At 44.4% G+C, this 14,546-nt stretch overlaps 1 protein-coding gene across 1 annotated transcript in view; it reads right to left on the bottom strand.

Moving 5' to 3' along the window:
* Nucleotides 1–8,726: 8,726 nt before the first annotated feature.
* Nucleotides 8,727–14,546, bottom strand: part of BOD1 (biorientation of chromosomes in cell division 1) — a 6,053-nt gene continuing 233 nt past the window's right edge. The window contains exons 1-4 of the mRNA XM_010579236.1: nt 14,399–14,546; nt 12,851–12,975; nt 10,818–11,018; nt 8,727–9,593 (exon numbers count right to left, since the gene is read on the bottom strand). The exon at nt 14,399–14,546 is cut by the window's right edge and continues 233 nt beyond it. Coding sequence (XP_010577538.1) covers nt 10,820–11,018; nt 12,851–12,975; nt 14,399–14,546 — 472 coding nt within the window. The 3' untranslated portion in view covers nt 8,727–9,593; nt 10,818–10,819. The remainder of the gene's footprint in view (nt 9,594–10,817; nt 11,019–12,850; nt 12,976–14,398) is intronic.

Here is a 14,546-nt window from a genome sequence, read left to right as displayed (position 1 = left end):
TCCCACTATAACTTACTTCAGGCAGCTCTGCAGGGCAGCGAGGCTTTGGTAGGGACTCGTGACCCCTGCCCACCGGGGTCTGCATGCCAGCCCCAGCGCTGCCTATGAAACCCTGACAGCACAACCTGTGGTGGTACAAAACCTATAAAAATCCGGCTTAACTGACAGGGACCAGGGTGAGGTTTACCCACCAAGCCTCCACTTTTTCCTCTGTTTTCTGCAGAGGAGACCAGCTTCCCAAAACACATGATTTGTGAGAAAATTTGATTTGAGAGTCAGTGAGTCTCTTAACCAGAAAAATGCTTTACTTCCCACCCAAAAAGCACAGCAGCTTTTGGGAGAGCTGTGCTCTGGGGCAACCGACCTCATTTCAGCCCCTTGCCCTCAGCAGCCCCACGGTGACGGTGGTGCCAAATGGCAAGATAGCAGCATCTTGGGGATGGAGTTTGGTTTTGGTCTGAAAAACTGTGATTTTATGTTCCTCCAAAAAACCCCCATCCCAAAATCTCATGTCTTGAATGATGCCTTGGGGTTGTTTTTTTCATAAAACTCTTTTTCACCTGTTTGCCCTGCCCTTTACAGAGGGCAATCTGCAGGCTGGGGAAGCCGCTGTCTGCCCTGGAACTGAGCTTTTGCAAACCCGCCGTCCTGGGGCTGTGGGCAAGGGCAGGCGGCTGGGGACGTCCCATAAATCCAGCGGCTGCAAAATCCCACCCTAATAAAAGCTGTACCCTCGGTCGCGCACGTCGGCAGTGGCGGCGGCGGGGGGGAGGGCGAGATGGGTTAAATAACGGTTAAATAAGGCATGCTGTTGCCTCAGCAACCCCCTCCCTGGGCATGTTGGAGCTGGAGCGGGTGTCTGGTGGACCCCTGCGGCTCTCCAACAGCGAGGGTCGGTCGGGGAGGCTGATGTAAATCTGTTCAAGATGGAGCGACATCCTGGCTGCCCTGGTACCCTCCTGGTACCCCAGAGAAACAATGCTGGGCTTAGTCCTGTTTGAAAAAGGGAAAGAAATCTGTCCCCATAATAAGCCACTGAGGGTGGCTGCTGGACACCCCCCACCCCTTGCACCTTCATGACATCCCTGGAGGAAGAGGGTGGGATATTTTGGGGAGCAGAGTCAGCCTCGGGGACCTGCCCATTCTGCATGCTCGAGCCAGTGGTGAGCTGGAACTGTCAGGTATCATCTGTGGGGCCAGCAGCTGCCAAATCCTACATTCCCACCCCATTTTGGGAAAGATGGGCTTTTGCATTGGATTATGGCTATGTCCAGGCTCCCCTGTAGGAAGTGGAAATTTAGGCAGGGTTGGAGATAGCTGGTTATCCTTTTTGCAGGTGAAGCAGTGTAGCTTTTCCCCTGGGAGGAGGTTGGGGTAGGGAGGGAAGGCAAAGGTTCAGGTGTGCCCTGGGTGCAGGTGGGCTCAATTGCTCAGCAGAGCCCCTGCAGCCGGGGCTGAGCCAGATAAGGAGCACAGTGTGTGGTAGAGCCTGAGATGAGTAGAGTGCTCTGCAGAGTGAGGTAAGATTGAACTGGACTTTATTTGGGCTTCCTTGGAAGGTCTTGTGTATATAGTGTGGTTTTTGCTGGTTGGAGAAGTCAGCGAGTGGAAGGTGTGGAGCTCAGGCTGGTGTTGGTGACCTCTGAGGCTGGCTGTCTTGGTCAAATTAGTCCTTGTTTTGATGGTAGAATTTGGAGATAACTATCTGGAGGACTAAGTCTTAGCAGGAGGAGCTGGTGGAGGTGAATGCTGTTATGCGAGGAGATGGAAGGGGGTGATTAATGAGTTGGTGCCTCACAGGGAGTGCTGTGGGGGAAAAGTAATGGCTGGATTTTCTTTTTTTGCTACAGTTGTGCTGCCCCCTTGTAGGAAATGTGAAATTTTGAATGTTCTCTGAAGCCGGATTATTTTATCTCCCTTTTGCAGAGTTGCAATGAAATATGAAACTTGTGGATGTCATGGTTTTCTATTTCTGTTGCAAATCCCTTCCAAAATGGATGCATTTACTGTATGAAGTTGCTTGGATTTCCCAAAGGCCACAACTCTGCAAAGCAAACTGCAGCTGTCTGTCCTTACATGAATCCTTTGTAGGGCCAAGACCTGAACTGGTTTGGGTATTTTCTTTTCTATTTTTCCAAGTGAACAGGTATCTGTAACAAAGATACTAGTGTAAAAGCCACCGATTTCCTCGTATAAGAGTCAGCAAGATGAAATCACTGAAATGTGAGGGCCTCACACTCCTTTAGCCTGGACAAGTGGGTTGGACTTGTTGCGTTTTGCTACGGTGCCTTTCCCTGGGCTTGTCCCAATGCCGGAGGGAATTTTCAGTGGAGCCAGTTCCCAGTCTGATGGCTGAGGTAGCGTGTTTCTCTGCGCCGTGGCTTCTGATGGTGTCTAGACGAGGGCAGTTATTGCTGGGCTGGTTACTGCCCAGTCATGTTTCCGAGGCTGACTTGACACTGATGTGGGCTTGGCACTTGAATCACAAAAATGCAAGAACTGAAGCTACGGTTCTGATACAATCTCGTGGCACTACCATCTGGGGCCCCAGGCGCTACTGCTAGTGTTTTAGCCTCAACCTTGTTCACACTGGACCGGATCAGTGAATTACAGATTTGGGTAGGTCAGAATTTACAGTTTCACATCCTGAACCTGTGTTTTTGTCCCTGATCACTTGGGCTGTTCACTTTTCTCTGCAAACTCTCCCTAATCCTAACTGATATTTGTTTCACACTATTAAACCTCTTGAGAAATTACAATATCTGCTGTGTGATTTGCATGAGACAAGTACAGTCAGAGTTCATGGAAATGCTTTGTGAGAGCTGTTTACACACCTTGCTGAGCTGATTCACTCAGGAGTCAGCAAAGGCTTTGGAGTCCTGTATCTGCTCAGGTTTTGTAAGGAGGCATCACGACTAAGAAATGAAGCAATAGTTTATCTCCCTCTTATGGCCAGATTCAGAATGGCTATGCTACACAAGCTTTTTTGGTAGGGAGGAAAGGGAGCAGGGAGTCCCTGCACCTGTAAGCTTTGGTGGTTGTGGATATGAGGGGCCCTAACTGCTCACAAGGAGTTAAGCTGACCTCTCTTTAAGGAAGCTGGTAAAATATATTCTTCACTACAGTATAAACAGGAAAATATCTGTGGAAGAGTTAAACTGTTCCAGTCCCTTGTGAGTTTGAACTGGGAACTGGAGAAACTGGTCTCCAGTTCAGCAAAAAGTTGGAGAACAGGATCCCGCTCAGCAGCGATTGCAGCTATACCCTGTGTGCTGAAGAAGAAGGTGCTGTTAGAAAACTTGGCTGGTACCCAGTGATGCCTGTTGTCCCTGAGCAGTGGTGGTCTTGAAGTAGGTGGCATATGAGCAGCATTGTGGCAGTGGGTGCTGCTCTTCCTTTTTTTTGTTGATGTGGTGAAAAGACAGTAAAATGCTCTATTAAATGTTCCAGGTATGATTTCTAATCCTCCTGGCGCCCCTTCTTCTGGCTGAGATCAAAATGATAGATTGAACACTCTCTCTTCCAGGCATACAGGCTGTGCCTGGTTAAAAGCAGTCATGCTTGTCCTAAGAACAGGCAAGGAAGTGGAGCTGGATGTGGTTTGGGTTCAAGACCCCTATGTTGATTCCAGTGTGGATTCAGAGTGTTTTGGCAATGACTAGCTCAGTGTTTGGGGCAGGAGTGGGTTTGACCCACTATCCTGACAGGCGCCTAAGTTTGATGCTTCTCCGTGCCAAGGATTCAGAGTTGTGGTTTGGACTTGCTTTCAGACAGTCATGATTATTCCCCTTTTCCGGAGAGGGGTTTTGTTGCCTGACCTGTAGGCTGGGAATCTGGGCGTCTCACTCATCTGGTATCAAGATTCAAAACCGGGCTGGTTCTGAATTCCGTAATAAATTTTAAACTGCATTACTGTGATGTGGGAGTACTTGAAGGATGAGTAAGGCCTGGGTACCAATGAGTGAAGGAACCAAAGATGAGAGATCTTCTAATGTATTACTCTTTCCTGTTTGGCTGTCTTCCCTTCACCAGATGTACTTGGATTTGGGTGTTTAGTTACAGGGATCTGACCTAACAAACCTGCTTGCAGTTACTCTGGGATTAATCTGGAGACTTGGGTTGGGTTCAGCTCTACCAGACAGAGACATCGTGCTAATTCTAGCATGGCTGTGGTTACAAATGGAAGAACTGTTGCTGGAAAATACTGGCTGGTTTAGGCAAAGGATAAATATATAATGGCAACTTTGAATCTGCTTCTTTTGGTGAAGTCTACTTGAGTCAGTGTCTGACTTGCCAATGGACTAGATACTAGTCAGTAAAATAGCTGATGAGGGCAGAGAATTGGCTGGGCTTGAGTCTTTGTTCAGTGAGTTACTTTTTTTCTATGTCACTTAGCAGCATCGCTACCTGATGGTGCAATGTCTCTTGAACTGATTATGTTAAATTAATGCTGTGGCATTGAGCCTGAACCAAATGACCTGCTCAAGAACCTTATTTGCAGTTGCAAAAGGGCTCGCAGAATGCACATGTCCAAAATCCAGGCTCAGGTGAAACTGCGGTCTTGTTAAGATGGTCAAGAGCTGTGGCGACTATCTTGCTCCATTGGTAATCTGTTTCAGGTTAAATTGAAAGAAGCATCTCTGGAGTTGTTATCACAGAACAGCTACATAGCGGATGCTCCCTGAGACACTCATTTATTTTATGTAACACTTGCATGAGAAGTTGCAAAAAAAAAATCATAAAATGCCTATTAGTTATTTATAGCAAGAATCAGTTTTACTTCAAGAATGTGTTATAAACACATTCATCACTTAATTCCTGTTCAGTACTTGTAATTAAGTTTCTCTTGGATTAAAATATGCATGTTCATAAAAATAACATCGTGATTCCACCTAGATTGCTTTGTGTGTTTTGGTGGTATGCATTACATGTACATTTTTCAGGAATAATGGGGGAAAGGAAATGGAATTCTGCTCTTGGTTTTTCTAACATGACAGCATTTGGGACACTGTCAAAGGAAAAATCATCAGAACTGTTGTAAGGCTGCAGTTCAGGTTTCAACATGACGAAGACAAAATAGATGGTGGGAAAGTAAGAAAAGTTCCACAGTGCTGCAAGTAACGCTTGAACTGATATGTCTGCATAATATGAGAACTCCCAGAACAACTAAGAAAGCCTTCCCTTCTTCTCTATTTTCTCTAGTAAGACTGTAAAATTTAGTTTGTTCACTCAAGAGAACTTGACTATACTTGTCTTGACTAAAGAGCGTTAGAATTCAATCTCTGTGAAGTGGAGTTCTGGATTATCTGGAGTGCAGGACATGGCCATTTTCTGTTTTGCTGGGACTTGAATACATAGGTTATAAACCCACCAAGACACCCAGCTCTGCAGGAAAGCTACAAAAACCCAGGCCATACAGTTGGTGTCCAGACTAATTTCTCAAGCCTGCTTTTGCCAGAAGGGTCAGCTGGAGAAAGTTAATTAATACAACGCATTTCCTTGTGCTCTGGCTTGTCTGCCTTAAGTGACCAGTGATCCATCAACCCCAAAAGCAGCCCAGGAAAGTGCAGCAGGTGAGGCAGTGCTGGAGGAGAGTGTGCTGACATCTGCTCTTGGCTTTTTGGGTGGCCATCATCAATGGCACCTCTTCCTCCTTCTTCCCCCCACCTTAAGATCAGGGCGGTTTTTTGCTTGACTGTATTTTAATCATATGAGATGTGTGATAATGCCTTTAATAGCCAAGCAATGGCTAGAATTTCAGGTACTGCCTTATATGCCACTTGGCTGTGATTGATAAGTGCTGGGGTGACTGACCAATGCATGGCACTGCAATCCTCCTATATAGGTTTGTGGTTTTAGGTGGGGTCTTTTTCCTCCTTCATAAGGCTTGTGAAACTGGGTTCATTGGTTCACAGTTCAATCCATCTGCTTCTAATCCTGAAGCCACTATCTGATACTAAATGGCACAATTAAAACCCCTAGTCTGGCCAGCTAGATGTGAGCTTCAAGATGACTCCATGGGACTTCAACTATAATGTCTAATCCTTAGAACTTTTACAGTATATCACAACTTGTGTGTATGTATACTGATGTGTGCATTCCTTTCATTCTGTGTTTTCATTGTATTGGGCCCAGATATAGCACCTGATTCCCTCCCCACTCCAGGAATTCTGTAGGGGGGTAAAGTTATCTTCACTTTACAGGCAAGCAAACAGGTAAAACAACTAGCCACAGACATGGCTGTGGACTAGCAGGACTCTGCAGAGAACCTGTACCTCCTAGTTCCTAATCTAATACCTCCCTACTGAGCCAGGCTGGCTCCTGCAGGCTTTGGACTCCAGCATTTCCATAGGGCAGAGCAGTCACAGAGTAGCAAGGCTGGTTTTCCAAGAATGCAACTCAAACTCCCTGCATGTTTTCTTTAAACTGCAGCTGGTCTCTTGGGACCGGGCAGAAGCAAATGCACAGGGTTGGGACACGCAAAGCCAAGGAGCCAGAAAATATTTAAAGCTCCTTTACGTTATTGGTATAACAGATGAAGAAATGCTGCGATTTCTTGAAGTTTATTAAAAGCATGAACATATTCATCTGAGAGAGAAAATTCGAGGTCCTAAATGACTGTCTGGGAAACAGGGACAGTCAACTTGAACGTGAGAGGGATTCTGAGATCAAAGAGAAGGCCCATTTGATCCACTGAGGCTCATCCTAATGTACAGCCCTGCCCCTTCAGCTCCACAAAGGCATCTAATTGCTTATTGAATAACTCAAGTGTCTTAGACCTGTCTGCCTCACCAAACTCTTTGGACTGTATTTAACATATCCAACATAGTGATGTAAACTGACTAATATGCTAACTTTAATCCAACATCCTATTACACAAGGGAACAATTTCACTTCTACAGTTGGTACAAGCTTGTTCTTTTGTTCTGGTGTAGAGACTTCTATAATATCACTGAGTTAAGGCTGGAATCCTGTTTCTATCAGTTGCCAGGGACAAATGTATATAATCAAAGGGCACTACCTACCATTCACCATGATAAGGACTTGGTGGTTTTTCTCACTGTACCATTAGATCTAAGGTATGCTTCCAAAGCTTGTTACTTCCAAGGCTCTGATCCAAAGCAAGGACTTCAGAGGCCAAATGTTAAAGACTCTGTTCCCCAATGTGGACTGGCTGTGTAATCTCATTAGGTGCCTCAGTTCTGATCTGAAAGTTCCTGCAGTCATTGCGGTCATGCACTGTGCATAGGCTGAAACCAACTAAAGCCATAGCCCTACACACGCACAGCAGTAGCACAGCATTAGTGTTCAGAGTTTAACACAGTACCACATTCAATGAGAGAACAATGGAAAAAAACCTTTTAAAACTGTGGTGGCTGAACCTATTCTCCTTCACTCATCTGTTAAAGCACTTGTCAGAGGTAGGAAACACAAGTTCAGATTCCCTCTTCGCTGCAATATATCCAGCTCTACTTACTGCTTTTTAAAACTGGTGTTCCTGCTCTGTAACTACTACTACTGTAATCCAGAATTTGTCTAAGCACAGTTAAAATCCTTTTCACTTTCTCTCTTTCTAGACTCTTGAACCTTTTTTCCCCCCCTGCATAAATGGCTCAGTTTCAGAAAAGTGGTTGAGACACCCTACCGGGAGGTAAAAGATCTTTTCCTGCCAAGAGCTGCCCTTAAGGCTCCAAGGGAAAACACCTACTACTGATTTAGAGAGCAGCCTTTAACCACCAAATCAACATGCAGGAGAGAAGCCTTTCCTCACATACCCCTTGTCCTGTTTTATAGCAGGAACACAGACTATGTAACAGTGAGAGTCAAGCCACACAACCAGATTATCCCAAAATACAGCTTTTTCAAACCGTATCAGGAAGGTTGCAGCCAATATAGTTATCACTAAAAAGTACAGGCATTTAAGTTCCTATTCTGAGAGGAACACTCTTAAATGGGATAAAAATATTGATGGAAGAATCATGTATCAGCAAGACTATATAGCACTGTGCGGAGTGCAAACTTACTGCAGTGAAGTTCACAGAGCTCTCTGGTAAAGGGTTTAAAATGCCAGATGTTCCGTCATCTCCATTTCTGCATATAACTGTGTTGAGAAGTACTATGCAAAATAAGTTAGCTACAAGATTAAACCACAGCATCAATCTTCCCTACAAATTACCCAGCTTGAAAAGGGAGCAAAGTATAGCTGGGATTGCATCTGTTCACATACAAGGTCTATGGGTAAGGCTGTAGTTGAGGTATGTAGCCCATAAATAGCAAGGATTCAAACGTTGTTATTCAGTGACATAGGCAGTTATTAGCTTCTTAAAAGACTGCTGTCTGAAAGGGAAAAAAAATTTGAATACCTCCAGCCTACTGCCAAAAGTGCATTGTTTTCACAAGGCTGAACATGCCTTCACCATCAGTAGCACTAGACTGAACTTACTCAGGATTTATAGCTCATAAATGATGTGACATAAAGTCAGTTCAGTTCTTTGATACTTTAGATTTTTTGAGAGACCTATATGGAGAGGAATACTAATATCAGTCTTATTTCATGATAACTTCTACTAACAACCCCATGTTGTCAGACCTGGATTCATCTATGAACTGTGTAAGGTCACACTTCCATTAGGGTTCCAGCAATTAGGAGTCCTGGATTTCTTTAAAGTAGTTTTTCCTTAAGAAAAAAAGTTCTGAAAAAGCTAGGAGTCAGAGATGCTTTTTTGATGTCTTTTATTGTAAAAGGTATGGACATTTGCTGGCAGAATACTTGATCACATTCTCTACTTGACTGTCATCCAGAGGACACTGCATGCATTCAAGCTGAAAGCATAGGACAGTTTCCACTAGGCACCTGAGAAATTTCACAGGAAAGAAGTCTTTCAAGTTGAAAGAGACAAGTTTCAAACTGATCACCTACTTACTCTGGTGCCCTTTGCTTCCCAGAGTTACCTGGGAAATAAGAATTAAATCAGCTATAGTCATAGCCAACTGTAAACATTTTCCTGCAATGCAACAGAAATTATCTAGATAATTGATCCTGAAGTGTTCTTTCCAGTTTTAAACAGGAAATGTCTTTCCTAAATCAGGCACTGCAATGAGTTACACCTGACTTGGCACCTACTACTCAATGCTGTGTTATGCAGCAGAGATGTATGATGCTTCTTCTCATCTGGCTTATATCAAAGAAAATCTGACAGCTCTTGGTCTCCCAGCTACTACCCCACCCCCCAAAACATCTTTCTTCCCACTCCCAAGCCTAGTATCATCTCAAACCACTTCCCTACTCCCTCCAGACGAGCCAACTCCCTTTTTCTTCCCAAACCCTTGCCTGAAGGCATGACTAACAAGTATACATGCTGCTCTCTGTATTGCAGTTAATAGCAAAAATATCTTCATACTTTGGCTGTCCCTCCACATGCAGAACTCCAGGTGCATCTGAATTTCACCGATTTCAATGCCTTCCCACAGGTCTGATAAAGGTTAATCATCTTTGGCAGACAGCAATCCTGCACCAAATGGAACAAGTAATCCATTGCCAATCTAACAGGACACGTATTTTGCAACTGCAGCTGCTTAGTATCAGGAACTCACTGCAAGAAAAAAGAGAATTTAGAGGATGGCACCTTCACAAGGAAATGCATTTGAATAGAGAATAGATTAGAATATATTAATTAACAGCTGCACTTAACTGCAGGTTATAATGGACTTTAAACTACTTGAACAAGACAAATGCAAAGATATATCAAGGCATTAAGGCTGCAAGTCACAGATAACTAAATAACTCAGGATGATACTACAGGCACTTTCACTTCTACTATTAAGTTAAAAATGCTAGTTGCTCTAATCATTCCAAGCACAAGAACAGCTATTGCAAGTTACTTATTCCTTCTTAATAAATCAGCTGCAGATTATAAGGAAAATTTTTGCTTTCAGAAAGCCCTAGCAGATAGAACAAGTCACAATTAACTTCCTTTCATGCAGTATGGTTTTAAGTTCCCCAGCAAAGCTGCAGATTGAAATTTTCCATCAAGATAGTGGTTCCTCAGTAATGTGCACACAGGCCTCAATATTCAAATCAACGTTAAGATACAGGGCCTTAGCAGAGATGGGTGCACAGTCATTTGTGTTAAGACAGAGTAGCAATTATAGCCCCCTGAGGCCCCTTGAGTTATTTTGATCACAAAAGCCAGAATGAACATGTTTGCAACAAAGACACCCTCAGTCCTTTCAGCTGGAAAGATATAGGTTGCTCTATTTAAACCAGTCAATTTGGAATGAACAGTTATTCACTCTCAGAGACGTTACCCTTACTCCAGCAGTGAATATTTCAGTCACTAACAATTCAACACCCCAGTGTATGTTCTAAAGAAGAGCTATCTAAAACTTTCAATGCTAAAGCACAATAACTTGTCACCACTCTACTTTCAGCTGTATTTCAGTAAAGGATATATATTTTTAATCCATTTGATATTGTTCTGAAAGCTATCCAGCCAATTCCACGTCAATCACTGCTGGATATGCTTTACTGGAATAAAAGGCCTTTTGGCCTGATCCAAAACCAGCACTGGCAGAGTCCACAGTGTTCCTTGATAGCTGTTTTACATCATACCTATGTCTTCAGTCCTAACATATTTTTAGCAGACACTTAAGTGGAAGCAGCTCAGATGACTGTCTGACTTTGACAACACGCCGATGATCAAAGTGTCCTCCCTGTCAAGCCAGGAAGAATACAATGCCTTCTCTATCTTGCATTATACAAACTACAGAGATGAGGTACATGAAAAACGTAAGTAGTAAGTGCAAAGACACAAGACCTTTAGGAGGCATCCTGAGATGGAGCAGGAGGATCCTTATTCTCAGGCTCTGGAGGAGGAGCTGGCACACTTTCCTCTTTCTTTTGTGCAGCCAAAAATTCATGAATCGCCCTCTCTATCTGGGGCCTGAAGATGTGGTTTAGTTTTGGATCCACCACCTGAGAAATAATTCTGTCCACTCCAGCTTCCAGCATTCCTGACCTTGAACAAAGACAAAGGAGTCATTCAGCTCCTCTGAAAAACTTCTCCCCAATCTCCTCCAGTAATTCTCCAGAGCCCTCCTGTCAACTGCAATTAGCATTAACATGGTGAGAACTGCAGCCCACTCAGTAGATCCTTAACAGGGAGCTGTTTCAATCACCTAATTCCCCCAACCCCCTCTCACTTCTCCCTACAGAATTAACAACTGACATCTGGTCTCCCAGGTACTTAAATGACATGTTGGACAAGAGCCACTTTAATAAGGCTCATGTGGAAATGAGGTCAACATGAAAGCAAACAAACACATTTTGGCACAAACAAGGGAAACAAGCTATTCTGAGGAGGAGGGCAGGTGAGAGCACAGTCTTTTTTTTGGCTGACTGGAGGGAGAAGAGGCCTGCCCCCTAATAACATTACTGTCACTCACTCCTTGTAACTGTTAGTCTAGACAGATGGGTATTAATTATAAAAACAAGCACATGTAGCACACAGCAAAGTTTCTGGAACTGAACACTAGTAATTGAAGTGACTTATTACTTCAGGGGCTGTGTCAGACTCTTGGATTGTGGGGCACAGGCTGTCTAGAAGGCTTAAGTCATGTCTGCAAGGGAGCGGGGCACAGGAAATGGAGACATTGCCTGGCACTCAGAAAAGGAGCCACAAGACTAATAAGGCCGTGAATGCTGGTGAGCGAGTGGGTGCAGGGTCATGGCACATCATGTCACCTCCAGGTAACAGCACACGTATATGTGCATGCAACAAAGGGCATACACATCTTGACAACCTCAGCACTCAGTCTTGCAACCACAGGAGCGACAGGGACTCTTCAAACTCCCTAATACTGTGTGTCTATTCTTTATACTAATGGCCTACTTAAAGGGAGCACTTTACATTCTTCTCATTACAGGCTCTCTGATACAATTTTCAATTGTCCGCTTCATTCTAGTGGTAGAGTAACATGAAATAAGAAGAAGCATTAAGTGACAAACATGTCTCAAGGATTCCAAGATATGAAATTCTGTACTTCCAGTGGACACCCCCTTCTCTAATTACAGATTAAACAAACTAATGTTACATGCTAATGATTTACAGGTTCTATCAAGTGCTCTGAAATAGTTTCTTCTGTGTGTGAGATGTTCTAACAGCTTTCCTTGTAAGCATAAATGCTATTATCGAGTTCCCTACTGCCCCTCTCCACAACTTTTACTATGAGGTTTTTATCCATGACTTTTAGTCAAACAAGCTAAGGGTCATACTTCAGACTGAAATGAGTTAGCAGCAGGAGATAATAAACCAAAACCTCTAAGCACCATAGTTTAAGCCGGCTTTCCTGCCATGCTGAAAATGTAATATCTTAAATAGTTGTACAAAAGCTACCCTCTGCTGCATGAAATCAGGCTAGCCCAGCTTGATTACTGCCTGCTAGTGGTTGGAGTCTACTTAAGCTTTGGCATCTTCAGGATTTTTTTCTTTAAGTGATGTAGGCTTTTCTCTAAAAATAGAGATCAAGGTCATTCAGCTCAGCACATCAGGCACAGTTTTGGTAGCAGGCACAGTTTTGGTTATTTGCAGCAATAACTTTGCTAGGTAGCAAATATGAGTACTTCAGCATGCTGCTCAACTCATGAAAATACAAATTTTAGGTAAAGCAGAAAGCATTTTAATCAGAGTTAAGACTGCATCCACTATTACAATGAAACTCAGGAAAGCACAGCAGAAAGTGTTGTGAAAAAATTAATTCTACAAATTCTTATTTGACTTGGGTGATAAGGTAGTTATATATTACTTATCAAATAGCATTACCACTATTTTATAGAATGTTGCTTACTTACTGAATCACACTCTGCCTCAGCCCATTTCGTAACTGGTTTTTGTTCATTGTTGGATTCCACTCCTGTTTGTCCAGATGGGTCGATACAAAGTTGTCTACTTTCTGCCTCAAATTTTGATACGCTGGCTAAAAAAAAATAATAAAAAAATAATCCAGCTAAACAGCTAAAAGATCTCAAAACAATCCCCTGCCAGAGTTCTTCATAGTACATCTTTTGTCATGTACACTACTGTTCTGTTGTCTGTATTCTCCATCCTTTCACTGTGTGGACAAAGGTAAGCTTGTTTTACCTGAGAACACAACAGGTAATTGCAAAGAACAGTTGGTCAGAGTGCTATTACAATAATTTAAATAGCTGGATAGATTGGTTTTAAAATTGTTGTCTGCTTGTAATATTACTTAGTGAAATGCAAACTGCCTGTGCAGACAGGAGTTGTTTAAGCAGAGTTCCTGTTGTCTGGAAACCCTCTATCACAGAATTCCTAGGAAACTGGCTGAGTAATATTGTCACTAACAAAGAACTTTATTATTTGCTTTTGTGACACTAACACAGAAGATAAGAATTATGTGGGTTTTATCAGTGGAAGCTTAATTCCAGTGAACAGGAATTGAACTAACAAACCCATATAGATACATAGGACCATCCAGATCCTGGTACCGTGCAAGGAAAGGACAAGAGCGTGGCAACATTTGAATTTCAGAATTTGATATGCAGATGGGATGATGAATGAAAGGGTTGGTAACAGACGTGCAGTGTCTGCCCTGGGCAGCGTGTATCTACCCTGACAAAGCTGCTCTGGCCTACGGCTGCTCTGTGCAGATGACCTGACAGTTTCAGAAATGGTTTTGTGACAGCTGCTGGACTGGCCCAGAATGACAATTGCAGGTCCCAGAACAGGACTCTTGCTGAAGGCGTAAAAGTTTGTGAAAATAAACCACCAGTGTTTAATTTTGACAGGGCAATTGTGAACAACCCAACTTTCAATACTGCCAACAAATATTCAGGAGCTCGTGTTGTGACTGAGGAAGAAATCCGTTTCAAACAACAGTCTGAGAACACCTACTCGAGAAAGAAAGGTTAAACGTTTGTTTTGCAAATGTGGGGATTATGCTCGAGAGCAGCACTATCCTTATGGGAGACTGTTTTCCTAATAAGGCCTGGGCTAGAAAATGGAAGACCGAGCCTATTCTCTGGCCCGTTTCTCCTCTGGAGCGCTGCTATCGCTTCAAGCCAGGACCACCTCCAGGGCAGCCTGTCCGACAGATGCCGGTCGCAGCGGGGGCATAAAACCCCACCGACCGAGAGAGCGGCACTGCAGCTGCCGCACGCCATCCTGGCCGGCCTCCCCCAGCCCCGAGGGCGGGACGCCGAGGGGAGAGAAGGGAGGGGATGCGGGTGTCCCTTCGGCCAACGGTGGCCGGGTTCCAGGGACGGTGGCCGCGGCTCCGGCCTGGGGAAGAGACACCGGCCGCGCCGCCCCGGCCTCGTCCCGCCGGCGAGCCCCGGGGGCTGCCCGGCAGCCGCGCCCGCCCGGTTCGGCGGCACTACCTTGGTGTCCACGTCGGCCAGGCAGTCCCGGCGGAAGCCGTCGAACAGGCCGCGGCTCTTGAGCTGCTCCACGATGATGGCGATAAGCTGCGCGTCGCCGGGCGGCAGCGAGGCCGGGTCGGTGGCGCCGGGCCCCGAACCGGAGGCC

The sequence above is a fragment of the Haliaeetus leucocephalus genome, unplaced genomic scaffold (genome assembly GCF_000737465.1).
Source record: "Haliaeetus leucocephalus isolate CR32 unplaced genomic scaffold, Haliaeetus_leucocephalus-4.0 Scaffold656, whole genome shotgun sequence".
Taxonomy (NCBI): Eukaryota; Metazoa; Chordata; class Aves; order Accipitriformes; family Accipitridae; genus Haliaeetus; species Haliaeetus leucocephalus.
Note: the sequence above shows the minus strand (reverse complement) of the source record. Positions and strands in the feature narration are given on the sequence as shown.